At 36.1% G+C, this 26,775-nt stretch overlaps 2 protein-coding genes across 8 annotated transcripts in view; one reads left to right on the top strand and one right to left on the bottom strand.

Moving 5' to 3' along the window:
- Nucleotides 1-26,775, top strand: part of LOC142344806 (uncharacterized protein F21D5.5-like) — a 68,213-nt gene that overhangs the window by 24,482 nt on the left and 16,956 nt on the right. The gene's annotated exons all lie outside the window — the stretch shown is intronic.
- Nucleotides 339-24,799, bottom strand: LOC142344807 (uncharacterized). 7 transcript variants are annotated; one of them, XM_075396774.1, is made up of 4 exons: nucleotides 24,661-24,799; nucleotides 24,037-24,300; nucleotides 9,874-10,015; nucleotides 339-553 (listed from the first exon to the last, which is right to left on the bottom strand). In XM_075396774.1, exons 1-4 carry the CDS (start codon nucleotides 24,686-24,688, stop codon nucleotides 445-447), a joined length of 543 nt encoding a protein of 180 aa, XP_075252889.1. In that variant the 5' UTR covers nucleotides 24,689-24,799; the 3' UTR covers nucleotides 339-444. The 7 variants fall into 7 exon arrangements, with proteins under 7 accessions (XP_075252889.1, XP_075252888.1, XP_075252893.1 ...); XM_075396773.1 differs by having other exon boundaries at nucleotides 9,848-10,015; nucleotides 24,608-24,751; XM_075396778.1 differs by having other exon boundaries at nucleotides 339-569; nucleotides 24,608-24,751.

Here is a 26,775-nt window from a genome sequence, read left to right as displayed (position 1 = left end):
GTGGCGTGTTCAAACTTTTATTAGGCTGAGCAAATAGTCAGCTCAAAAAGGCGCGTGAATACAATTTCCAATGATAACAATCTGTTTGTTCACGGTGAAAAGATCTGCGATCAAGTTAGCTACCTAACTCAGATGCATCAGGAATTTGCCGAGTATTGATTTTCTGAGTTGCAAGCAAATTTTGTGCATGAACGTCAATTGTTCAATCATGCTGTTATGATATATTATCCCGCATCCCGTTAATAACCTCCAGTTTCTTGTGTTTTCTGTCTAAAAAGTCCTTACAAAAAGGGTTTTTTGCTTGAAAAAGTGTTTTGACTTTTAAGATTTGAACAGAATTTATCCAGATTTTGAATTGCTTGGTTACAATTCGCCACTCTGTCACCAATCTGTTTTATTTGAACCACATTCAAACGCTCTGCGAACCATTTGCTTCTTCTTGATTTAAAATACCCAGCGTAGTAGAAGTATTAGAGTGATGATTCCCAATCTCTGTCGAGTATGTGTTGCTGTACATTTTTCCTCAAAGCACGTGCGAAAGTTATCAGCCTCCCTTCAGTCGATCAGAGCTGTGTAGAATATGAATATATCAGCTCGATTTTAAAAGGAGTATTCAATTTATATAATTTTGCTATTTCTGCAATAGGCAACGCCGTAAGATTGCTAAATCAAGAATTACTGCAAACTATTTTGGATCTAATCTCTTTCCCCAGAGCTTAGTGGGTATATATATTATTTACGCCCCACAGGCACACGTGTTTTTTTTACATAGTAAAGAAGAGTATTGGTTTTCTACAGTTGTTTAGCTGAAGAAAGTTTATTAATTGCTTGAACTTTGACTTATCTTTTCAAACATCAATTTGTTTTCAAACTTTGGGTATAAACATTAAGAGGCTTTAGTTTTTTCCACTTTAGAGTAGAGAGTAACTTTTTCGATGTAAAATTGTTTGTTTGTGAAGCTATTGAAATCTGAAAACTTCATTTCATATGAAATATGATTTCATTTTGAAATTTACAACTTACGATTAGTCTAGGTTTTTTGTCTTTTCAATTACTCTGTTTTGGGATCTATTCTGTTCCCCCCCCCCCCCCCCAGCCTAGTGAGCATAAATTTTGTACGACCCCCAGGCGCACGTGCTATTTTCTTACATAGTAACGTGCTATATAACAACATATAATTTGTAACTGGGGGTGTCATAAAAAACACTGGGGGGGGGGGGGCAGAATAGATTCCTGTTTTGATTTGATGGTTATAACTCTATTGGTTTGAGAGTTTCTTGTGCATGGTTGTTTTTCTGCTCAATTTTTGTTTAGTTGATTTGGCTCTTCGATTGAGTTTTTGCATTCTTGACTTTTGACATTTGCGAGATGCAAATATAATTCTTGCAACTTTAAACAGCAGCTGAACTCAATGGGTGGTAGTTTAATGCTTAAAAGGCCTTTGAAAAGTTGCAAAAAGATTTTGTTTGTTTTGCAATGCAATTATTTAAATTGTTTACGATTTGTTTTACAACTCAAAGAGGCATGTTGGTATTCAGTGTCTTTTTTCAAGCTGTAGCTGGCTTGCTTCAAGGTATAGAGTACTAAGCTTATTACAATTGTACATTAGATAGTAACTTCTGTAAGTCTTTTTGAATTATGAGAAGTTTTGACTGTGGCACAAAAGAAGTTCCCCCATCCCTAAATGAACCCATCTACTCCTCCCTCCTCTATGGCTCCCCTTCAACTTCCTAAATTATACTCAACGTCCTCAACCAACCCCTACACCCCCCCCCCCCCAGCTCTCTCGAGAAAGGGACGAGAAGGCTATCAGTAATGCCTTCAATCAGGTTTTTGAGATGAGGTAGCGAAGAAATTCAAAGGAAAAATTACTCGCTTTCAGTGTCTTCGCATTAAACATTTTTGGCATTAAATGATGTTTATAAAACTCTTGATAATCTCGGTACCAATAATTCTCCAGGCCTAGGGTATCTTGGGCTTGAACTGTGCATCCCTTACTGTTTTAAAGTTGCTCTAACGTAAATTTTGTCTTTTTTCCGACCCCACTCGTGGGGGAAGGAACTATATACTCAAATGGGTTTTTTTGTTCAGTCAATTTTGGCCGATCGATATATTCATCGTAGAGAAATGTGAGTGATATCATTAAAAAGCTCGTCCAGCCTAGAATTTGAAATAAAAAAGATTTTTTTGAATTTCGTATTTTTCGAGGAGTTATCGAGGAATGAACTTTGGTGTGAACACGTGATATTTGGTATGATTTTGTTCAATTTTAGTGTAATTTTTCTTCAAATTATGAAGTTTTCATTCAAAATTCTATTTAACGCCACAACAGGAATCAATTTTGTATTCCTGATACACGAAATATAATAAAAAAGCCTAGTTTTTGTCTCATAGGGAAGTTTACTATAAAAAAAATTCGAACTCTATTTGAGAGCTGTTTTTTTTAGAAAACATCATTTTTTAGGTCAACTAGAGACTGGTCACTTTTCATATTGATGTTTGGTTAATGATAAACCTGATTTACAATAAAATGACGCCCAATGAACAAAAAACACGTTTTCAAGGAATCGTACATATTTTTTATGGCTTCGACTCTGAGCTGTTGTAATCTTCAATTAAATTTTGATTTTTTGTTGAGGTTTTACTGACTTTTTGGAGCCCTATGGCATTGAATCGTTGACTAAAAGTACAATGGGTTTCGTAATGAGCATTAGTGAAGCTATTCAGTGCATTGATTGGACAGCTAATGGCTCTTAAGACTTTATACACAATTTTTTGAATTTTTTAATAACATTAACCGATCGTAAACTTATTTCTATAAACTGTAAGTCAGCCTCAGTACTGACATGATCCCCAGTTTTAAATTTATTGGTTATATTCGTGTTTTTGAATCCTTTTGAAGTTTTATCACATTATCCTAATTTGGATAGCTCCTGTGGTTTAGGGAAGACGTTCAATGAATCATAGATAAAGTTTTCAGAGAAAAGCTTATGGTTTAAATGGCTTCGTTACTTTCTTCTTGTAATTTACTACTGATTTTTGATTTTTGCCTTCATTTGTTGTTGTTTTCATAGTCATAATACTTATTGTGATATCTTATTGATTACCCATGCTTGACAAACATTGTTTTCCTCCTATAGAGTCATGACTTAGCATATTCACTGACTTCTGTTGAAAGCTATTGAACTTATTGTCTGTTAAGACTTGAAAAAAATTTTAAAATTTTTGAACAATAACCAATTTTAAACTTATTTTCATGAATTATAAGAAATTCTCAGTAATGACCAGAGCCCTATCCTTTTTTCTACAGCAATCGAACTTATTTTGGCTGCCGTTTTTTCTAACTCCTGGTTTTATGGCTTCGATGCCACAAGATTTAAAAAAAAACTAAATTTTTGGATATTTTTGTATTTTTGGGTCCTGTTGAAATTTCATCACATTATCCTAATATTGATAGCTTCCATTGGTTTTGAGAAGACGTTTAATAAAGCATAATTAAAATTTTCAGACAAAAGGATACGATTTAAAGGGCTGCGATAGTTTCTCGCACTTTTCTACTGATTTTTTGTTTTTGCCTGTATTTGTTGTTGTTTTCATAGTCAATGACTTATTCTAATCTCTTATCGTATCGTTGACTTTTAAATGACAAACATCCTTGTCGTCCCATCGAGGCATATCTCTTATGCTCCAATCGAGCGCTTTTATTGCCTTTCGCTGAAAGCAATTGAGTTTAATGGCGTTTATACTAACGGTTTCCTCAGAAATTTCGTGGTTTTAATGTATTTGTTAAAATTTATTGATATTTTGATGTCATATAGAAAAAACAATCTCATGCTGTTAAAAACTTAATGGATGCTAGAAAAGGTATTATCGAAAAATAATTTTTTTTAATGGCTTCGACACTTTTCTCGCTCAATTTTTTTTGAATTAGCGGTTTTTGCCTATTTTTTTTTAATTTTTAGGTAGGCGTAAAATGCTGGCCGGTCTCAAAAACTTGCAATTGGGTATTCAAGGATTGATGTTACCCGAGACAGTCATTTTATAGCGAATAGTCTCATAGTTTATGATTTTATACGTTTTCAATGATTTTTTAATTTTTTTTCAGTTTCTGTTGTTTTTTCGTCAACTTGTAGCTTATTCTCATCATTGAGAGGTCTCTTCAATTTCTTGTATTCGAAAAATTCAATTGTCCAATGACATGATGTCGTAACTGATGTTTTGTTTGGGGACAATATGCTTTTATTTAAAAGTTTTAGTGGTGTACTGGTGTTTCTTTTTCTCTACTTTTAGCACATTCGCGTAATAACAGATCCCAATGATTTTCAAATATGGCCCAAATGCACTGATTTAATCCTTCAGTATGATATTAATTGCCTTGGTTTGAATGAAAATCGAAGGAAGAATGCACAATATGCAGATAATAGCTATGATGTTAATGGCTTCAATAATTTGTGTTTTCGCAAATTGTTTAATTTTTTTAGTCTCTGCTTCTGTAGTCCGTTCCAATGGCTTTATCTAACCAACGACAGGTCCTGTTGCTTTCATAATGAATGTTTAGTAAATTTATTAAGAATTATTTTGTTAAAAGCTAATGGTTTTTAAGGCTTTAGAAATTATTTGGTTTAAAGAAAATTGATTAATTTTTCAATTTCGCCTTATTATTTCGTTTTGTCGACTTTGTTACCTGTTCTCATTAAGCAAATTTATCATATGCTGTATAGTACGAGCAAAGTAAATTCGTGCAGTTAAGGATTTATACGATTGCGTTTCGGCGTTGTTACTAGGTGCGTTCAAATTTAAGATATTTTGTTTTTGCCGTGAAATTTTTGTTTTTGCTGCTTTTGTTGTTTGTTTTTTTTTCTCGTAGTTTTTTCAATGAAAAATTTTGTCAGCGCTGTAATGAAGCTTGGGGCATTATGTAATTCAATACGTAGTTAGTTTTTTAAACGTTTTTTAAAACTCAAACATCAACTTTTATTATGTCTTCAAATGGTTGACTATTAAATCAAAAGTGTAGATGAGCTTGGGTCGGAACATCATGTGCGAACGCACATTAACGAGTATCCTTGTTAATACCATCGGTTGATAAAGTGTCAGAGGCTCCTTTTAGGGTAATTAATGAATCTCAGACAGATAAGTTTAAGATAGGTTCGCAAAACAAAAATCTTGGACAGATGCTGTTCTTTAAATAGAACAAGGAGGCTCGTTGAGGTGCGTTCGCACATGATGTTCCGACCTGCGCTAAACTACATTTTACATTTTTGGCAAAGAGATAATCAAAAATAGGTTTTTGAGATTCAAAAAAATCGTTACAAAACCAAACTAATAATTGAATTAAATAGTGCCATGCCTTATTACAACGAGATCTGCCATTAAAAAGACTACAAAAACATCAAAAAACCAAAAAAAAGTGAAAACAAAAAACTCAATATCTAAAAAGCACCTAGTAACAACGTCAAAATACAATCAGACAAAACCCTAACGACACAGATTTATTTTTTCATTTTTAAAACAGCAGATGGGATTTTTTTAATGTGACTAGATAACAAGTCAACAAAAGAAGAAATAATGAGCCGAAATCAACAAAGCAACCAATATTTGTTTAACCAAATACTTTCAAAAGTCTTCAAAATTGTTAAAAATCATTAGCTTTTAACAAAATAATTTTAAAAAAATTACTGAAAAGTCAGAATGAAACCAATAGGACCTGTCTTTGGTTAGACTAAGCCATAGGAACGGACTAAAGATGTAGAAAAGCTCAAAACATAACGAGCAACAATCTACAAACGTTGAGAAAACACAAATTAGTGAAGCCTTTAAAATCATTAGCTATTATCTGGAAATTGTTTTTTATTTCAGTTTCTATTTAAACTAATTAAGCTAAAATTATACTGAATGAATAAATAAATTCAATCAGGCCAGATTTGAAAATCATGGGAATCTATTATCACGCGATTTTGCTAAAGGAAGAGAAAAGAAACACAAAAACACCACTCACATAACTTTATGAAAACGCATATTGTCCACCAAACAAAATATCAGTTACGACATGATTTTCAGTGTTGCCTTAAACAAACAAATATGATCGTTAATGTGTGATTGCACATGATGTGTCGACCTGAGCTCATCTACATTTTTGACCTAATTGTCAACTAAATGAAGATTTAATCAAAAATAGCTGTTTGAAAATAGTTACACACCCAAACTACTAATTGAATTCCATATTGCAATGCCTCAATACAGCGCTCACGAGACCTGCCAATAAAAAGACTACGATAAAATAAACAAAAGAAGCCAAACTAAATAATTAACCGCAAAAACTCCGTATCTAAATGTAAAAGGACCTTGTAAAAAACGTCAAAATGCAATCAGATAAAACCTTGACTGCACAAACTTTCTTTTATCGTAACTGTGCAGCACTATGCTTACGAGATCTGCCATTATAATCACTACTAGAAAAAAACAAGCAACAAAAAAAAACAAAAATAACTAAAAACAAGAAATTTTGACACTAGGTAACAAGTAGACAAAAAGATGAAAAAAGTCTTAAAAATCATTAGCCTCTAACAAAAAAATTCTGAATAAATTTACAGAAAAGTCATTATTAAAGCAAGAGGACCTGTTTTTGATTAGACTAAGCCACAGGAAGGGACTAAAAATGCTGAAAACTTAAAAAATTAAAAAAAAAAACACTTTGCGAAAACACAAATTATTGAAGCCATTAAAATCAGTAGCTATTATCTGAATATTCTGTATTTTTATTTCAATTTTTATTCATACTAATTCAGCTAAAATTGTACTTAAGGAATAAATAAGTTCATTTGGGCACATGTGAAAATCATTGGGAACTATTTTTAACTGAATGTGCTAAAAGAAGAGAAAAATAAACAAAAACACCACTCACAAAACTTTTTTGAAAACGCATATTGCCCAAAAAACAAAACATCATTTACAACATCATATCAGCATGTTATTTTTTGAAATACAAGGAATTGTACGGGACCTCTGAATGATGAAGAAGTTACAAGTTGACGAAAAGAACAACAAACTGAAAAAATTGAAATATCCTGAAAAATCTTAAAATGTATAACATCCTAAACTGTTATACATTAAGATTATTCCCTATAATCCCACTTCTTTGGGTTAAACCTTTCATTCAATCCTCAATTACAAGCTTATGAGACCGGTCATCATCTTACGGCTACCTATAGAATGAAAAAAAAAACAAGCAAAATCAGCAAAGAGAACTGAGCGAGAAAAACGTCGAAGCCAATAATAAAATGAATTTTTTTAAAGACTTTTTCACCTCCAATTTATTGTTTAACGACAATGAAATTGTTCTCTTAACAATTTGACTCCAATAAATCAACAAACATGAACAAATACATTAGAACCACGAACCGAGAAAAACCGTAGTCTTAACGCCATTAATTTCAATAGCTCTCAAAGGAAGCTAATAATTACGTCTCGATGAGACTGCAAAGGTATTTGTCATGAGCAAGTCATCAATAAGACTACGATATGTCGTTGACTATGAAAACAACAACAACAAATCTAGGCAAAACTCCAATAATTAAGTAGAAAAGTGTGAGAAGAAAGTTTCGAAGCCATTTAAACTATAAGCTTTTCTTTGAAAACTTTATAATTGATCCATTGAAAGTCTTTTCTAAGCCAATGCAACTATCAATATTAGGATTTTGAGTTAGGATTCAAAAGGAACCAAAATTACAAAAAAAATATCAAAAATTTTTAAAAAAGTTATGAAAACTCATGCATCGAATTCATAACACAAATAGCTGGCATATAAAATGGCTAACTAGATCAATTTTGGTTCAAGTGGAACTGAAGGAGGTCCGCTCATTACTGAGACTGACATCCAATTCACGAAAAAAAGCTTAAGATTGGTTGTTGTTGAATAAATTTCTCGAAAATTCCTTTTTTAAGTCTCATTAGCCATTAAATTCAATAGCTTTCAACGGAAGTCAATAAATACGCTGAGTTATGACTTGATTGGAGGACAAGAATATTTGTCAAACATAGGTAACCAATAAGGCATCACAATAAGCCTTATGACTATAGAAACAAAAACAAATACAGGCAAAAACAAAAAATTCAGCAGAAAAGTGCGAGTAGAAAGTGTCGAAGCCACTTAAACCATAAGCTTTTCTCTGAAAGTTTGTCCATGGTCCATTGAAAGTGCTCCATAAGCCAATGAGAGATATCAAAACAGGAAAATGTGATAAGATATCAAGAGGAACCAATATTACGAAAATATCCAAAAAAATTTTTTTTTAAATTTGAAATCTTGTGGCATTGAAGTCATAACAAATAGTAAGATAAAACCGCTGACCAGGTTTATTTTGGTTGCAGTTGAAAAGAAGGGGGTCCTGTCATTACTGAGACTGATTTACAATTCACGAAAACAAATTTTTGATCAATTAATGTTAAAAAAATTCTCGAAACAACAGTTTTAAAGTCTCAACAGCCATTAGCTGTCCACTCAAAGATCTAGATAGGTTCACTTAGTGCTCATTTTGAAACCTATTGCACTTTTTGTTAACGAGTTTATGCCATAAGGCTCTCAAAATTAAATAAAACCTCAAAATGAAAATTAAAATTTTATTTAAAATTACAAAAACTCAGAGTCGAAGCAAAAAAAACACGAGTGATTCCTTGAAATCATTTTTTTTGTTTATTGGGCTTTATTAGGCTGTAAATCAGGTAGATATTAACAGAACCTCGATATGAAAAATGACTAGTTTCTGAATGACTAGAGAAAACAAAAATCTATGAAAAGTTCTTAAAAAAAGAGCTCTCAAATAGAATTCGAATTGTTTTGATATTACACTTCACTATGAGACGAGAACTAGTCTTTCTATCGCCTTTCGTTCGCCTATTAGAACTCAAAATTGATTCATTTTGTGGCGTGAAATGGAATTTTGAATTAGTGTTTTTTTAAAAAAGGTCTTAATTTGAAGAAAAATTGTACTAAAGTGAACAAAATCATGCCAAATATCCTGTTGTTCACACAAAACATCAATCCTCGATAACTCCTCGAAAAAAAACCAAATACAGAAAAATCTTCTTAGTTGTTTCCAATTTTACGCTGGACGAGCTTTTTAATGATACCACTCACATTTCTCTACGATGAATATATCGATCGGCCAAAATTGTCTGAACAAAAAAAAATTAATTTGAGTATATAGTTCCTCCCCCCCCCCACAAGTGGGGTCGGCACAATAAAAAAATGGAAATCAGTATTGATACCGCAGCTGTTGGATCTTGCTAACGCTTTCAACTTAATGTCGAGTCAAATATTTCTAATGAAAGCAGTAAATTTAATTTTTTTCCATAATTATTTCCCTTCTAGAGCTTTTTCTTAGAAACAGAAGAAAATGCGCAATAACATGCTTTGAATTTTCAGATGAAATTGCAATTAGCCATGGTGTTCCCTAGGGCAAAGTTCTGGGACCATAGATTTGTATCTTGTTTGGTAATGATTTCTCACAAAAAAAAACATGTGACTTTGATATGGTCCAATTTGCAATTGATGCTAGTTTGTATGCAAACTTGATATTGAAGAATTCATTTCAGAAAGAAAATAAAAAATTTTGCATCAAACTGTTACCTACTTGAACGAAAATCAACTTACGTTGAAAGCAGATTAGATAATAGTACGAATGTCTATAGTACCCAACATTTACAGGTTGGGGTGAAATGATGGAGAGGTTAAAAATAAGGGGGGAAAGAGGGTTAAACAAATATAAAGGTGGGGGGGGGGGGGACCTGCAGACCCAAAAATTGTTCAACCTTCTGTTGTTCAACCTAATAGCTAAGATAGATTAACAGCCATGATCATGACAATAGACTGACGCATCGGTGATTGTTTTGTATATATCCTGAATGTTGTCATCCTCACACTCGTTCATGGCGTTCGTGAACTTCTTGTCGTCTGTGCACCCTACGTCACCCGGGATGCCCGAGAGAGAGTCTCGTCTGAATCTTCCCACCCAGTCTAATTGAATAATTTTAAACCTCACCATGTTTAACTACAAACGTTTGAGTCTTTCCATTATAGCCCCCACCCATGACGATAAAGCGGTCAAATTGAAACAGGGGCAATGGAAATGCAAGTTTGACCTCCTAAAATTTATATTTTGTTTTGACTCCCCTTCCCCAGGTGCAAATGGATAGATCCAGTCAAAATCATGCTCCTGCTACAAGAGAAGACTGACCAGTAATTGCATATCAATTTTAAGCCCTTCTTGCTTACAGGCAAATTGTAGTAACTATTCTTAGAAAATAGGCAACAGTTGTAAAACGTTTTGCAATCTCGAATTATCCTCTTCTATTTTCTATTTATTTCGCCAAAATTGTTGCTTTTTGATCTTTTTAAACTGGTAAAAATCTGCTTAATTGTTCTCGAACAAAGTTTGAGGCAATTATTGTAATTATGGTCGTTTTACGACTCGGAGAGGAGTATTGAGATTCTACTGGTTTTCACGACTCGAAGAGGAGTATTGAGATCCTACAGGTTTTTACGCAAGTTTGCTCATGATTTGAACTTTTGGCTTTCGCTTTTGCACACTGACTTTAGTTTTAGAACGTTGGTTTCTGTTTTCGAACAGTGGACTTTAACAGTAGCTTTAGTTTCTAATATATGGTAATGAGGAACTGCTGGTAATATTCAAGGTGAAAAGGTCATTTCGAGAATATTTGATCCCATATAAGTCCCTCCTACCTTTCCAACCTTGTGGCCCGCTTTTTCAACCCTATTCATTTAACCCCGATTTATTCACCCCTGTATCATTTAACTCCTCTATCTTTTAACCCCTCTATCATTTCACCCGGATTTTAATCTTTCTTTAAAATCAGGGTTAATAAATTAGCAATATAATCATTTGACCATGCCTTGCGGGCCATGGCGATGCCTCAGCGGCCCGTGGGGCTTGATATGAAACTATCACTACCAAACGTCGGATTAATTTATCCACCTAATTATGACAAAACATGCCTTTAATGTCGACTGCCAATTGGCGGGTTGAAATGATAGAGGGGTTAAATGATAGAGGGGTGAATAAATCAGGGTTAAATGATAGGGGCTAATTGAATAGGGGTGAAAAGAAGTAGAGCCTTCCAACCTACCACTCCCCCACCCCCCCCCCCCACCACCACCACCTCCCTCCCTCACCTTTCCCACACCCCACCCACCCTCATTCCTAATTAAAAATTGGTTGTTTCCAACTATATATTGCAATGTTGGTATTTCTTTTGATATTTTGGAAGAGGCAGAGTTGTTTGTAAAAGTTTTTATTGCACGAATATTCTACCGGCGATGGTTTCTTAGCTTACGCAAGTTTGTTCATGATTTGAAATTTTGACTTTTGTTTTCGAGCATTGGTTTCTGTTTTAGGAAGGAGACTTCGATATTCGAACATTGGACTTTAACAGTAGCTTAGTTTTTAATATATAGTATTTTGGAACTGCTTGTAATATTCAAGGTGAAAGTTTGCTTCGAGAATTTTTATCCCATGTAAGTCCCGCCTACCTTTACGACCTACCTCCCTCAACTACCCCCCACTCCTATCCCCCTCCAGCTACACCCTATGCCTACACACCCCCGCCCCTGAACCTACTGCCTACCCCCACCAACCTACCCCCCCCCCCCCACCCACCCACATTCCCAATTAAAAATTGGTTGCCTCCAACTATATGTTAATCTGTTTGTATTTCTTTAATATTTCTAAAATGGGTAGGGTTAATTGAAAGAGTTTTTGTTGCCTGACTCTTCGGGTCATTTCCGGTATTCTACCGGCTATGGTTTCATATGCAAAATTTTTGCATGACCGATTTGACTTTTCGAGTGACTTTTGCGCCCTTGACTTTTTCGTTTGCGTGATTCAAAATTCTCTCTCGTTCACAATTTTAATCAGATGAACTCAAGTAGCGGCAGTTCACTGCTAAAAGTCAAATAAAAATGCGTCAAAATTGGTGTATTTTCTTCCACTTAATTTTCATTAGTGACTATAGTGCTAGATAATAACCTCTAATGACCTCATTTGAGGCCACCACAGGGATTTTAGTTGCACTCACTGATGCAGGCGGCAATAGTTTGGTGTTCCCATTAGTCTTTCGAGAGCAAATCTTGCGAAGTTAGCCGGTTGTTTTTGTGGATTGGAAGAGAACTTCTTACAAAAGTCATTAATGAAAATCAATTTTCTGTTTTTTCTAAATACAAGTCGCCATTGAACAATTTTTTTGTTCAGACAGTTTTATGGTATTTTGGAAATCTGCTCGATTGGAGAGGGCAATGCTTTGTTCGAAAAATGTGGTTTTTGCCCTTCTAAGCCTCTTGTGGATTTCGAACCAATTTGAGGATACCGATTTAAGTGAATGACAGTGTACTATTGAATTGATGACAACAATGACTGCAAGATATCCTATAACATGATTAAGTTAATGAATTCAGTTCTCATTTGTTTAATTTTTCCAAAGTGATTGTCGGAAATGAGGTTGCAAATCAGTTTCTTACCTGAGGTGGCTTGCTTTATTTGTTAGGATTTAAGTTCTAAAAACACACTCAACCAGGCGATTTGAGAACAGTTTGGGAAATTTCATAGCGAAAAAGAGCAAAGTTTTACTTTCTTTGTTGTCGACGATAAAATGATGCCGTATTCAAGAGTTCGCTCAGGCATCTAAAGCGGGGATAGTTGCTTAATTTTTAATTTAAAAATTTAACTATCTGTAGGCAAAGTTGTCAGCATTTTCGAATTGGATGGTCTTTTAAAATTAAATAACCTTGGCGAACATCCTCTGCTTTCAATTTTTTGGCTTTAAATTCACGCTGTCTACTTTTTCAGAGCTCGAAAGCCAACTAAAAATGGATCTTTTCGGTTTCTGCCCCAAGCTTAAAGGGCGCATCTTATTTGCACCCCCAGAAGCACGTGCCGTTTTTTTGCATAATAGTTTGCTATGCAATGTCACGTGCTCTGTAACTGGGGGGTTGAATAACGTACTGGGGGCACAAACGGAAAAGATTCAAAAAATTTAGAGACAAAATTGTTCAAGTTTTTTGTTTTTATCTTCTGCAGGGAGCCTTTCACTAATGCAAGGGCGTTAGAAAAGCTGAGCTTCGAATCAACCTATGGTTGAAGGAATCTTAATAATATATAGGACATAATCCAAATTAACCTAAATCCATGGCTGCCAATGGTTTTCATGTTGAATTGTTTCGATACGAAATTTGATGACAAAGTTAAGGTTTTTAAACCGCGTTGTTTGTACTTGTATCAAATTTGCCGTACAACAATTCTCAAATCAAAATAACCAGGGGATCTATTCTGTTTTGGCCCCCGACCTTAGTGAGCTTATAATTTTTATACCCCCAGGGGCACGTGCTATACTCTTACATAGTAACGTGCTTTATAACGTAATTTTTATAACGGAGGGGGCAAAATAGAATAGATCCTAACAAGGTTTCTGTTTATTCCCTTTTCGAAAATTTTCCGTTTTTGCCCCCCCCCCAGCTTAGTAGGTGCATATAATTCTCACCCTCCAATCGCACGTGCAATGTTTTTACATGATGATTTACTATGTTATGTAATGACACGTGCTCTGTAACGGGGGTGGCCTAACGTTTTTGGGGGGTACAAACGGAAAAGATCGCTCTTTTCCCACTCGTATCACCACAATAGGTATTCAATTGTTATTTAGCGAGTTGTGATTTCAGGCTTTCCTAATTTCTCCCTATTTTTGGCCAAATGAAAAAATACGCTTTAGGATCTCTTCCGCTTGTACCCCCAGTACGTTATGCCACCCCAGTTACAAAACACGTGCCATTATGGAGTAAATTTTTATGTAAAAATCTAACACCTGCGTCGGGGGGAGGGGGTGCAAATAATTTGTACCCTATAAGATGGGGTCACAAACCAAAAAGATCCTGATTTTCGAAGTACACATTTATTTTGATTTGAGAATTGTTGTACGGCATTTTTGATATAAGTACAAACAACGTGTTTTAAAAGTTGTTACATTGTCATCAAATATCGTATCAAATCAATTTCACATGAAAACCATTGGCAGTCTTGTAATTAGGTTAATTTGGATTATTTCCTATTTATTTATTAAGATTCCAACAACTATAGGTTGATTCGAAGCCCAGCCTTTCTAACGCCCTTGCTTTAGCAAAATTCCCCCTCCAAAAAATAAAATAAAAAACTTGAACAATTTTGTCTCTGAATTTTTTTGGATCTTTTCCGTTTGTGCCCCCAGTACGTTATGCGCCCCCCAGTTACAGAGCACGTGACATTGTATAGTAAGTTATTATGCAAAAATACGGCACGTGCGTCTGGGGGTGCAAATAATATGCGCCCTTTAAGCTGGGGGCACAAACAGAAACGATCCATTTTTGTTGGCTTCCGAGCTCTGAAAAAGTAGACAGCGTGAATTTAAAGCCACAACAATTGAAAGCTGGGGATGTTCGCCACGGTTATTTAATTTTAAAAGGCCATCCAACTCGTACCTTGTTAAGATGCTGATAACTTTTCTACTGATAGTTAAATTTTAAATTAAAAAATACAGCAATTATACCCACTTTAGTTGCCGAAGTGCACTCTTGAAAAAGGCATCGTTTTAGCGTCGACAACATAGGAGTAAAACTTTTAGTCTTTTTAAATATGAAATTTCCAAAACTATTCTCAAATCGCCTGCTTGAGTGTGTCTTTAGAACTAAAATCCTAACAAATAAAGCACGCCACTTCGGGTAAGAAACTGATTTGCAACCTCATTTGCGACAATCACTTTGGAAAAATTCAACAAGTGAGAACTGAATTCATTAACTTAATCATGTTCTAGGATATCTTGCTGTCATTGTTGTCATCAATTCAATAGTACACTGTCATTCACTTAAATCGGTATCCTCAAATGTGTTTGAAATCCAAGAGACTATGAAGGGCAAAAACCACATTTTTTGAACAAAGCATTACCTTCTCTAATCGAACAGAATTCCAAAATGCCAGAAAACTATTGTAACAAAAAAAATTGTTCAATGCTGACTTGTAATTAGAAAAAACAGAAAATTGATTTTCATTAATGACTTTTGTAAGAACTTCTCCTCCAATCCACAAAAACAACCGGCTCACTTCGCAAGAATTGCTCTCGAACCACTAATGGGAACTCCAAACTATTGCCGCCTGCTTCAGTCGGTGGGCTGGAGTGCAACTAAAATCACTGTGGGGGCCTCAAATGAGGTCATTAGAGGTTATTATCTAGCACTATAGTCACTAATGAAAATTAAGGGGAAAAAATACACCAATTTTGACGCATTTTTTATTTGACTTTTAGCAGTGAACTGCCGCTACTTGAGTTCATCTGATTAAAATTGTGAACGAGAGAGAATTTTGAGTCACGCAAACGAAAAAGTCAAGGGCGCAAAAGTCACCCGAAAAGCCAAATCTGTCAAGCAATTATACGTTGTTATAAGTCATGTTACTATGCAAGGAAATAGCACGTGCTCCGGTGGGCGTAAAAAATATAAGCGCTCTAATCTGGGGGGGGGGGGGGGGTTAAACAGACTAGATCCCATTATTATTTTGATTTGAGAATTGTTGTACGACATAATTGATGCAAGTACAAACAACGCGGTTTAAAAACTGTTACTTCCTCATCAAGTTTCGTATCAAAACAATTAACATGAAAACCATTGGCAGCCATGGATTTAGGTGTTAATTTGGATTATTTCCTATATATAATTAAGATTCCTTCAACCATAGGTTGATTCGAAGCTCAGCTTTTCTAACGCCCTTGCATTAGTGCAAGGCCCCCTCCAGAAGATAAAAACAAAAAACTTGAACAATTTTGTCTGTAAATTTTATGAATCTTTTCCATTTGTGCCCCCCAGTTACAGAGCACGTGACATTACACTGTAAATTATTTTGCAAAAATACGGCACGTGCGTCTGGGGCGTCCAAATAATATGCGCCCGCTATGCTGGCGGTCGTGCACAAACAGAAAAGATCCTTTGGATTTTTTTTCCTTTATGCCCACCTCCAGTACTTTATGCTCCCACCGTTACACAGATCTCGTGTAATTACATAACATAGTAAAGCATCATGTAAAGATATTGCAAGTGCTTTTGGGGGGTCCAAATAGTAAGCAACCACTAAGCTGGAGGGGCACAAACCGGAAAGATCCAAAAAGGGAATAAAGCGAAACCTGGTTATCATTTGGTGAGGACTCGAATCAGAATTGAAACACAAACGTGCTTGATTTAAAACGTCAATAGTCTACAGTGTCGGGAGTTAAAATGCCTGAAGCTGAGATATACATAGCCAGAAGTTGACTATCACGGTCTTTCTGGGTTAAGAACGTTCAACCGGCGCGTTTTTAAGCATGTTGCGTGACTCGGCTTTAAATCACTGAGAATTTCTTGCGTTTATAAAGAACCGCGTAGAAAATATAATGTTAATTGAAAATATAATGTTAATTGTTTAAAGTATGAAAAGATATACGTACCTCAATCCACGTGCTGATTTATATCTTGGTTATTTATGAAATGAGTTAATGCAACAAGGAGCTAACACGTGCTATTTATACCAGATTTGTCCCCAACTTTTCATATTGTTATGTGTGATATGTTGACCCTTGATCTTTTGGAGAAGTAAATTATCAGAGTAGATAGCTAGCTAAGTTCGGATGTCATAAGAAGTCAGGGAAGTTATAAGTTAAATGTGATCACCATGAATGTGAAAGTGCGGTAATTTGGGGTTATAAATAGGGTCTGAATTTTGTGTTAATCGCCACAGTTGTCAACCACTATTTCTAAATTAACTATTCGATTACAAGATTTGTCGCTGCATTCCCATTAGCCGACAGGTTATCGGCCCAGAGCTTTTCTAAGTTAAGTAATCAACCCCCCCTCGTAAATAGAAAACCATTGTTGCTGCGCCTCTTTGCTATAAAAGAGGGTCGCTGAAATCACGGGGGGAGGAAGACAGAAACGACAAGGAGAGACAAGCCTTGTAGTCAAGAAGTGGCCAAGTGAGACCAGAAGGAGCAAGAGTAAGAAGCCTGTGTAACTGGTTGGGGGAGTTCAGTTGTGGAGTTGGAAGCTTGTGTAGCTGGTTGGGGGACTTCAATTGTGCAGTTGGGAGCTTGTGTAACTGGTTGGGGGACTTCATTTGTGAAGTGAACAGCTTGTGTAGCTTGGTGGGGGACTTCATCTTTGGAGTCGAGAGCTTGTGTACCTGGTTGGGGGACTTCAATCGTGGAGTGCTAAGTGTGTGTAGCTAAGCAGTGGATTCTGCTTGTGAAGTAAGAGTCAGTGAAGCTGTTGTGGGGGATCAGTGAGGAGCGCGGAGGTTCAATTGTATAACAGCTGTCGGGGAAACCAGGATTGCTTAGTATAGCTGAGAACAGCTCAGCTTAAACAACTGTTTCATTTTCAATTGTGTGTGCTGTGCTTCTGTAAGATACAAGTTTGGGTCGAAAGACACAAAAGTTGGTGGTAAAACATTTCTTAAATAGGACTAGGTTTAAGGTTCGAGTACATTATCCTCGGAGGGTGTTGGTATCCTCATCGTGCTTAATCGCGGCAGAAAAACCCTGGCTCAATGTCAATGTCCTGCTTTCGACTTTGTCAAGGATACTACAGAACTCGAACAGAACACCAACTTCTAGATTAATTTAGTAGACCAAACTTTTTTGCTTAGTGTTTTTTTTGTTTCTCTAACAAGTGCTACCTTAATACAACAAGTGCTAACCTGGTGCTATAAAGCATTTTTTGACACACAAACATAACGACTCACCGCTTCGTCGTCCTATAACAAAGCCACCAACAGGCAACAGATTCAAAAATGCTGTAGAAAGGAAAGGAGTTTTGATCTACGTCCGAACACGATTTTTTCACAGCCCGAACCTTTTTACGAAAGAATATTTACCTAGAGCAGTACTAGCTTAAAAAAAGGACATAGTTGTTGGGGCAGCATAAGCATTTGGTTCAGTAGCGAACAATTAGTGTTAAGAGTCAGTTTGAGTCAGACGGAAATTAAAAAAAAGGATAGTCTTAACAATGAGCTCAAAAACAGAAAGACTGGTATTAAGCGGGCGTGAGGATGATTTCTTGTATTTTGCTGAACAGTTTGAGGCTCGTATGCATTCTTTAAAACTTGGCAAAGTTCTTATTGGAGAAGCTATCTATGTTAGAAATAATTCTTCGGAGGAGCAACGCAGGCAAGCTATAGAAAAGGGGCGGGAAGAATTAGAAGAGAAAATGAAGACTTTGTGGTACGAGTTAGTTCAGGCTTTAGACAAAACATCAGTTCTTTTTCTCAGACCACATAAGGGTGATGGCACTAGAGCTTGGGACGTATTGTGTGAACGCTTCAAAAGTTTCGAGAGACCTCAGCCACATAAATTGATAGCCCAATTAACGAGCCTTAAAAAGACTTCAATTGAGAGTGTAGTAGGTTATCTCACCAGAGCAGATGATATGCAATACAATTTAACAGTAGTGAATGAAGGGATTGTTGAAAAAATGTTTATTTCAATAATTCTAAAAGGGCTTCCGAAGGAATATGAAAACTTCGCAACTTTCGTGAACTACAGCCAAGACGAGAAAACTCTAGAAGAAATTAAGCGAGACCTGATAAACTTCGATAATGAAAATGTGAAAACAAAAACAGAGAGCGTTTTCTTTGACAGGGAACAGAAATGTTTCAACTGCCAGAAAATGGGACACATCGCAAAAGAATGTAGGCTTAAGAAAACAACTCATGAACAAACCAAAGCTTCTCCAATGAAATGTTTTAAGTGTGGTGAGCACGGACATATTGCTAAATTTTGCAGAAAGCAGCAGAAACCTGAGAAAAAGTTTGTAAGTCAAAGCAGGAGAACCAATCAGAGAGGCTCGCAAAATTTATTTGAGGAACAGAATTTAGAAGAAGAAGAAGAAGAGGAGATCTTTTCCTTCTTTCAAACGTCAGAAAACAACCTTGCAAATGAGCTAGTTTTGGACTCAGGTGCTACCAGTCATATGATTAAAGACAAAAGTTTTTTCATAGATATAGACAAGGACTATTCGGGTACCATCACTAATGCAAACAGCAGTAAAAGTTTAATTAGTGGGAAAAGAACTGTTGAAATTAGGGTTTTAGATTCTAATGGTTCAGAGCGAAAAATAAGATTAAGTAATGCGTTGCTTGTTCCGAACAACACAAGGAATCTGGTATCAGTGTCAAAACTTAGAGTAACAGGCAATGAGGTCTTATTTGGTAGAACTTTGGAAATACGAACTAAGAACTGATCAATTTTCCCTTTTGAGGAAAGAGATTTGAGGAACGAGAAAAAGTTTGTTTATCTGGAACAACATTGATTACAAAGAAATCTCAGGGCATTGCAATTTAGCAAACGGAGATCTCCTTAGTTTGTGGCATAAGCGTTTGGGCCATAATAATGTTGCGGACATATACAAACTAAAAGATCACGCAGTAGGACTAAAACTAAGCGAGCACAACTTAACAAACTGTGAAACATGTCAGCTAAATAAATCAAAGAAACTTCCAGTACCAAAAGACTCAGGAACAAGAGCAAGCGAAGCCTTAGAATTTATCCATACTGACATTTTAGGGCCAATCCAACCGGAAGTGGTCGATGGCCACCAGTATGCAATAGGGTTCGTGAATCGTTTTAGCAGATATCAGAAACTTTATTTTTTGAGGTCAAGGGACGAGGCTTTTGAAAAAGTTGAACAGTTTTTTGCAGACATAGGACAACCAGGAACCTTACTTTGCGACGGTGCAGGGGAATATGTCTCAAATGACATAAATCATTTATGTAGACAAAAAGGTGTAAGACTTGAGTTCTCGGCACCGTACACAAAAGAAAACGGAAAGGTTGAGAGGAATTGGGGACAATCACCCCAATGGCTAGATGTCTTTTAGAGCAGTCAGGTTTAGAAAAAGAGTATTGGCCATATGCACTTAATATGGCAAGTGAGATTAAAAACTTTTGTTTCCATTCAGGTATTCGAAAGACACCTTTTGAGGCAATGTACAAGAAGAAACTTAAATTAGAGTCTTCAAAGTGTTTGGTTGTTCAGCTTTTGTTCATGTTGAAAAAAGTTTTTGAGGTAAGATTGATAGAACTTCTCAAAAAGGAATATTTTTGGGGTCTGCAGACAATATTAAGGGGTCTTTAAGGTTAGAAAATCTCGGAATGTAACCTTCAACGAAAACGAAATGTTTATTAAAGTTAAAGAAATGAAGGAGGAGATAGTCAACAAGCATCAGTCAGATAGTGATAGAGATTTAAACCCGGTAGCCTTTCTTGGTGAAATTGTGAACAACGATTTACTACCTAAGTAACTAGGGATAAAAACTGGTACGAAGCAATGAAATTGGAATACAACTCATTAGTGGAAAATAAAATTTGGGAACTGGTAGAGAACAAAGGAAATAATCCAATTGGTAGCCGCTGGCACTTTGCTCTTAAGTTTGGTCCTAGCGGGGAGATAACAAGGTATAAGGCAAGATTCGTAGCAAAAGGATTTAGCCAAGTTCCAGGTCGGGATTACAACGAAACATACTCACCAACAACACGCCTCTGAGCAATTCGTGTACTGATAAGCTACGCACTATATAAAAACACCGAGTTGAAACAAATGGATATCAAAACAGCATACTTAAACGCTGACATCGAAGAAGAAATCTTCATGCAACAGCCCGAAGGGTTCGAGAAATTTGACCAGCAAGGAAGTCCATTAATTTGTAAGTTGAGGAAAAGTTTATATGGATTGAAACAGTCCGGTAGAAATTGGTACTTAACAATCAAAAATTTTCTCTGCCAATTAGGTTTCACAGCGGCTATTCAAGATGAGTGTCTTTTCATAAAGAAAGGTGAAAATGCTATTGAGGGACTAGTGTGTCTTTGGGTAGATGATATGGTGATATTAGGATTGCAGAAATACTTTTTTGAAAATTTTAAAAATAAAGTTAGTGAGCGATTTCAAATTAGCAGTTATGGAGATCTTAGTTGGTTCTTAAATATAAAAATTGAGCGAACAGAAAACGAAATAAAGCTAAGTCAAGAAGCTTATGTAGAAAAATTGCTAGAGAAGTTTAACATGAGCGAATCAAAAACACTGGAAACACCATTAGATGTTAGCCTGAAACTGTCAAAATTAGATTCACCGGAAATAGGCAGCAATGGGCATAGAGAAATGCAATCATGTGACTATAGGGGTATAGTGGGATGCCTGAATTATCTGACATTAACGAGTAGACCAGATATTGCGCACGCAGCTAATTTATTAAGTTCTTTTCTTCAAAATCCTGGAAAGCGACATTGGAACGCTGCAAAAGGGTGTTTACGTTACCTAAAAGGGACAAAATCAGAGAAGATGTCTTTTAGAAAAAGTGAGAAACTGGAGTGAACAGGATTTTGAGACTCAGATTGGGCAGGCAACATAGACAATAGAAAAAGTACAAGTGGCTTTTGTTTTAAACTTAATAAAAGTTCAGGTGCAATCAGTTGGGCTAGCAAGTTACAAAAGTGTGTATCTACTTCAACAGCCGAAGCTTAGCTTAACGCCGTAGTCGAGGCAAGTAAAGAAGCAGTACATTTAGTAAACCTATTACGTGAATTAGATTCAGAAATCCAGCAGCCAGTAAACCTCTTTGTAGACAATCAGGCTTGTATTGCTCTTAGTAGAAATTCGATGAATCACGGAAAGACAAAGCACTTTGCATTAAAAGTGCACTTACTTCGGAATTTAGTCGAAAGACAACTATTAGAGCTAAACTACTTACCTACCGATCGCATGCCGGCAGACGCACTCACCAAAGCATTGGGGAGGACCAAAGTATCACTTTTTTGTGATGTCCTTCTCGGAACAAACACTTAACATGATAGGAGGAGTATTGAAAAAATAATGTTAATTGTATAAAGTATGAAAAGATATACGTACCTCAATCCACGTGCTGATTTATATCTTGGTTATTTATGAAATGAGTTAATGCAACAAGGAGCTAACACGTGCTGTTTATACCAGATTTGTCCCCAACTTTTCATATTGTTATGTGTGATATGTTGACCCTTGATCTTTTGGAGAAGTAAATTATCAGAGTAGATAGCTAGCTAAGATCGGATGTCATAAGAAGTCAGGGAAGTTATAAATTAAATGTGATCACCATGATTGTATAAGTGGGGTAATTTGGGGTAATAAATAGGGACTGAATTTTGTGTTAATCGCAGTTGTCAACCACTATTTCTAATTTAACTATTCGATTACAAGATTTGTCTCTGTGTTCCCATTAGCCGACACAACCGGCGCCTTTTTAAGCATGTTGCGTGACTCGGCTTTAAATCACTGAGAATTTCTTGCGTTTATAAAGAACCGCGTAGAGCTCGAGATGTTAAGACAGAATTTTGAAGTGACTTCTGCAGAGTAACCTTGCTTAAAACACGCAATTTGCACGTTTTAAACTACGAAAGTTATTAAAAATCCTCTTCTGGCTCTGTATATAGTTGTTTCGGGCATTGTAACTTCTGGCACTGACTTTTGCTTTTTTATAACGTGCACGTGCGTGTTTTAAGGAGGTTCACGTAACTCTGCAGAAAGATTCGAAAGTCTGGTTTAACGTCTTGGACAGCTAGGCGTTTCTCGATAAACGCCGAGAGTTCCCAGTGACTTCAAGCAGAGTAACTTAACCTATAATTCTTATCTTTGCGAATGATAATTAAGCTTGGATCTATTCTGCGCCCGAGTGTTTTTGCGCCCTACTTTGTGTTATTTGATAGCATGAGGCAAAATAATCCAATTTTTAAAATTCTCTTATTTCTAGCTCCAGTCACTTTGACTCTTTATGTCCTCGTAGCTTAACAGATTTATAACGCATATCGCTTACCCTTCCCCTTCGCAATACAGTAAATTAAATGTTATGGGGGCTATAATGGGAAAGAGATCTTCAACATTATGGTATTTTTACGGTATTTGCGTTGAAGGGGGAGTGGGGTGGGGGCTTAACGTTATGAGTGATATACGTGTATTATATATTGGATTTGAACTTTATGTAAATTGAATTCATGGTGACCGACCAAGATGTCGTCGTGACCGCTTGCACTTGACTCCTAATGAGCTCTAAAGAGAACCAATATGCACAATATTTAACATTTATATTAACTTAATCTTTAAACATCAATTAGCCTCTTATACATTTAAATATTGTAATTGTCACAGGATATCATCGTGACCACAAAATTGATCTCGTTTAATGTCAGTTGTTATGATTTATTAGACTTTTGGGATCTTTTCCGATTCCCCCCCCCCCCCCCCCCAGCTTATTGGGTGCATATTGTTTGCCATATTTTTACATTTTACATTATGATTTAATGACAATGACACAAATTATGATGACACGTGCTGTGTAACTGGGGGAGCATAACTTAATAACTTACTGGGGGGAGGAGGGGGGGGGAACAAACGGAAAAGATCCAAGGTTTGAAGGTTTTGTCAGATTTGTAATTCAGTAGAGAGTTAAATCTTTGTCTGGACTACTCTAACTGAAAGTTGACAATCCGATCAATATTCCTTAGATCCGCTCAGGCACCACTAAATTAGACTGGAAAACGCTTCCGTCTAGTATAGAAGTTTATGTGGCCACTAAAATGGGAGAGGTATAATGGGAAAACCAAAATATGGAGCGGGTGTTGAGGGGATTGAAAGTAATATACATCCCAGCTAATCTTTTTTGGGGGCGGGACGACCCCTAACCTCGAACCCAACTTCTGTTCTATTCTAAATTGGATCTTTTTCGTTTGTGCCCTCCCAGCTTATTGGGTGCATATTATTTGCACCCCCATAGGCTCATGTCATTTTTACATATTGATTTAACATGTAATGACACGTGCTCTGTAACGGGGGAGCATAACGCACTGGGGGCAAAACGGAAAAGATCCTCTAAATTTATGGGAAATTTGCGTTGACGGAGAAGCTCTGCAGAAATAGATGAAATGATGGAAGTGGTAGCATATGATGATAACCTGTCGAATTATTGTCATACATTTCTCTTCTGAGCTGCATGAATTTTCCTAGCATATCTCTCACTTGAGCTGTGCTCATTTCTGCAATCGGTTTTGGAACTATTTTTGACTCTCTCCTTAGTTCATACTCGGCAGCTGCTTCTTCGTGTGTCCTTAGAGCTACTTTGATAGGGTCTTCCCGTTCGTGATGGCTTCGACTCTTCTCTACCTTAAAGTTTGCCTGGTCTGTAAGCAAGATGAATGATAATGTAATTAACAGAAGACCTGAAAAATAAAAAGCTCTTTTCCACTTGAGGCTTAATTGCAATAGATTTTTTTTCTGGGTTTTTCCCGTTGTAGCCCCCCCCCCCAACTTAGTGGTGATATAACGTATAGCCCCCTCATTACCGTAAATATACCATATTGGGTGAGCTATATCTTAGGGGTCTTTCCCATTATAGCCCCCCCCCCAGCTTAGTGAGCAGATAACCTATAGCCCCCCAATCATGGTAATTATACCATAATGGGAATGACCCTATTTTTTTGGGGGGGGGGGAGTAACGTGGTAAGACGGGGGCTATAGGAAACGCACCTGTTGTACTGGAGTAGATATTGTTCATCTTTGTTTATCAAATTGATACTCACACTCAGTTGAAAAATTAAGTCCAAGCATTTTATCACGTGCTTTAAAATGCGCTCAGATTTAATGCTTGCGCTTGTTAAGTAGGCATGTTGAGCATCATATCCTGCGATTCCAGGTACAAGAACTGGTTGATGTTCCTTCGGGTTCAATATGCGCATCTGTTCATTCAGATAAGTATGTGCGTATTATCTGCACTCTCAAGCTGCGTACGAGCTATTTTTTGAAACATGTAAATTACTCAGACTATAACCCTAAGGTTAGATATCTACATGCGTTAAAATGTTAAATAAATTAATCAGCATTGTTATTAATATAATAATCTTCAAATTGTGGCTGTCCGTTCTCATAGGTAAAAATAGGATCTGAAGGCTCCTATTTGTCTATTAACGGGTGCTTTCTTGTGCTGATCGAGCAAAAACTCGGTGAAAACATTTTTAAAGCAAGTTTTACTGTTAAAATTTCTTATTGAAGAGGGCAAATTGTTCCATTTTTGAACGCTTTTCAAGATTAAAGATTTGTTACTCCACTTCGTTTTGGTTCTCTTTTTTATAATAATTTGATTTGTTCTCTTGTTCTGTCTAGCATCATGGCGACTAGTAAACTTTTTAAAATTTTCTAATGTTTCCCACTGTCTTATATCTGTTTGTAGCTTCATTAGGCTAACTTTTGAGATAAACAATTCGGCTGGCAGGATACGATCCTTAATGAGAATATCAATGGATTTACGGATCTATTCTGTCCCCCCCCCCCCCAGTGTTTTTACGCCCCCAGTTACAAATTATATATTGTAATATACCACGTTACTTTGTAAAAAAAAAATAGCGCCCACTAAGTTGGGACGCAAACGCAAAAGATCCTGATTTACTATATAATCGCGCGTGTTCTATAACTGGGGGCGCATAGCGTAAAGGGGGATAATGAAAAAAAACGTCAATTATGATGGCATTCTTTAAATGTGGTGGATTGTTTCACATTTGGATTGTTTCACATTTTGGCCCCAACGGCTTAGTCCTTAGCCCCGTCAATTTTTTTCCCATTATACCCCGCCAATGAATTTATAGCCCCCCATTTTGGTATAATTACCAAGATTGGGGTGGCCATACGTTATATGACCGCTAAACGAGGGGGGGGGGGGCTATAGTGGGAAAGACCTGCCCTGTCAGTTAACATAAAAACTCTAATAGTAGGTCTAAAATGGGAAAGAACTTAAAATTTTAATTCTGACTTTTATTAATGTGAACTCAAATTCACTCATTTAAAGCTGTCAATAAACGGAGGATCGCTAATGTGCGTTGGCACATGATGTTCTGACACCGCTCATCCACATTCTTGGCTAAATTGTCTACCAATTGAAGCGCAGCTAGGGTAGCCTGAAAATAAAAAGTTAATGAAAATTTTGTTACTTAAGTTTTGATGGATTCTTAAAAAATGAAAGACGTTTATTAAAAAAGGGGTTGTCATCCGTGAGATCAATTTTCTCTTTTTTCCACTAGAATGAACACTATAACAAACAAAACGGCAGACATCAAATCAACTCTTCTGCAATTTAGTGAAGTAGAGAAAAAAAATAATCAAGTAAAAAAAATTAATTTTTACCAAAAAACAAAAAAGTGAGATACAGAATTCCAACTTGTATCTCCTTTTCAAAATAAATCCTAGACAATAATATCTTTTGGTTAACAACTTCATTAATATCAAGCTTGCGTTTTAATTAATTTCGATTATACTCTGTATTCTCATTTACGATTTTTGAGAGTGCAGAAGTCAATAAGGAGAATCGGCAATGTGCGTTCGCAGAATAATGTGCCGACCCCGCTCATCCACATTCTTGAAATAAATGGCTACCAAATGAGTAAGAGGCAGAAATCTTTCATAAACATACTTATGCTTCAACAAACCACTAGTGGAATAAAATAATGCAGCTTTAGAAGGCCGATGAAGCTTGTTGTTAATAGGGCTTATAAAAAAGACGATCATAAAAATCAAATAAACATTAATGACCACCAAAACTTGATGTCTGTATTAAAATAACAATAATAAAATCAAACTCGTATCAGATAAAACCTACTAAAAGCAAATAAACCTATACTTCATTAGAAATGCAATTCAGTAACAGG

The sequence above is a fragment of the Convolutriloba macropyga genome, chromosome 8 (genome assembly GCF_964194025.1).
Source record: "Convolutriloba macropyga chromosome 8, txConMacr16.3, whole genome shotgun sequence".
Taxonomy (NCBI): domain Eukaryota; kingdom Metazoa; phylum Xenacoelomorpha; order Acoela; family Convolutidae; genus Convolutriloba; species Convolutriloba macropyga.
This window is presented reverse-complemented; position numbering and strand designations above follow the sequence as displayed.